The 1140-nt window shown below is 56.3% G+C and overlaps 1 protein-coding gene across 1 annotated transcript in view; it reads left to right on the forward strand.

Moving 5' to 3' along the window:
• Positions 1-1140, forward strand: part of EMH_0045810 (uncharacterized protein) — a gene marked incomplete at both ends in the record, with an annotated part of 3505 nt that overhangs the window by 882 nt on the left and 1483 nt on the right. The window contains 2 exons of the mRNA XM_013496099.1: positions 273-432; positions 508-1075. Coding sequence (XP_013351553.1) covers positions 273-432; positions 508-1075 — 728 coding nt within the window. The remainder of the gene's footprint in view (positions 1-272; positions 433-507; positions 1076-1140) is intronic.

Raw genomic sequence — 1140 nt, forward strand, 5'->3', positions numbered from 1 at the left:
CTGCTGCTGCTGCTGCTGCTGCTGCTGCTGCTGGTGCTGCTGGTGCTGGTGGTGATTCTGCTGCTGCTGCTCCAGTTAGAGGCTCTGTCGCAGCAGCTAAGACACGTGCTGCTGCTGCTGCAGGTTGTTTGCTTCTGCAGCAGCAGCAACTGCAACAGCAACAAAAGCAGCAACTCCTGCAGCAGCAGCAGCAGCAGCAGCAGCAGCAGCAGCAGCAAGTGTATTTGCTGCCGCTGACAGAAGCAGAGGCCTTCGTCTCCTATCGCCCGCAGGACCCAGGAGACGCCCTCAGCCTTGCAGCAGATATATGCAGCTGCTGAGCAGCAGCAGCAGCAGCAGCAGCAGCAGCAGCAAGAGCAGCAAGACCCCGTTGTTTCTGTATTATGCTGCAGCAGCAGCAGCAGCAGCAGCAGCAGCAGCAGCAGCGGAATGGTTTGGTTGCCTGTGCTGACGACAGCACCAGCACTTTTTGTATCTCCTGGGGGAGTTGTACATACTTTTGCATAGCAGCAGCAGCAGCAGCAGCAGCAGCAGCTGCTGCTGCTGCAGCAGCAGCAGCAGCAACTGCAGCAGCAAGAGGGAGAAATGTATATTGGCTACAGCATATTTGCACAGCTCATTGATCGGGTGTACGTACACCGCAGCAACAGCAGAAACTGCAGCAACAGCAGCAGCAGCAGCAGCAGCAACGGAAGCAGCAGCAGCAGCAGCAGCAGCAGCAGCAGCAGCAGCGGCTTGAATTTTGTGGTGATTTTCGTTCTATTTGTTTTCGCCCGTTACCTGTGCAGTAGGGGAGCAGCAGCATTGCAGCAGAAACACAGCAGCAGCAGCAGCAGCAGCAGCAGCAGCAGTGCAGCAGCAGCAGCAGCAGCAGCAGCAGCAATGCAGCAGCAGCAGCAGCAGCAACCGCTGCCCGCGTTGGCTGTTACTCCCGTTGCAGTCATTTGGGTATATTTGAGGTGTACGTACAACTCAATTCAGCAGCAGCAGCAGCAGCAGCAGCAGCAGCAAAGCAGCAGCAGCAATACAGCAGCAGCAGCAGCAGCAGCAGCAGCAGCAGCAGCAGTGCACAATGGTGATGGTGTCAGTGAATTTGATTTTCTCGCAGCGTTTGTTTGATGCGTGACTTTGTGGAGGGTT

Source organism: Eimeria mitis, genomic scaffold, assembly GCF_000499745.2.
Source record: "Eimeria mitis Houghton genomic scaffold, Emh_scaff1916, whole genome shotgun sequence".
NCBI lineage: Eukaryota > Apicomplexa > Conoidasida > Eucoccidiorida > Eimeriidae > Eimeria > Eimeria mitis.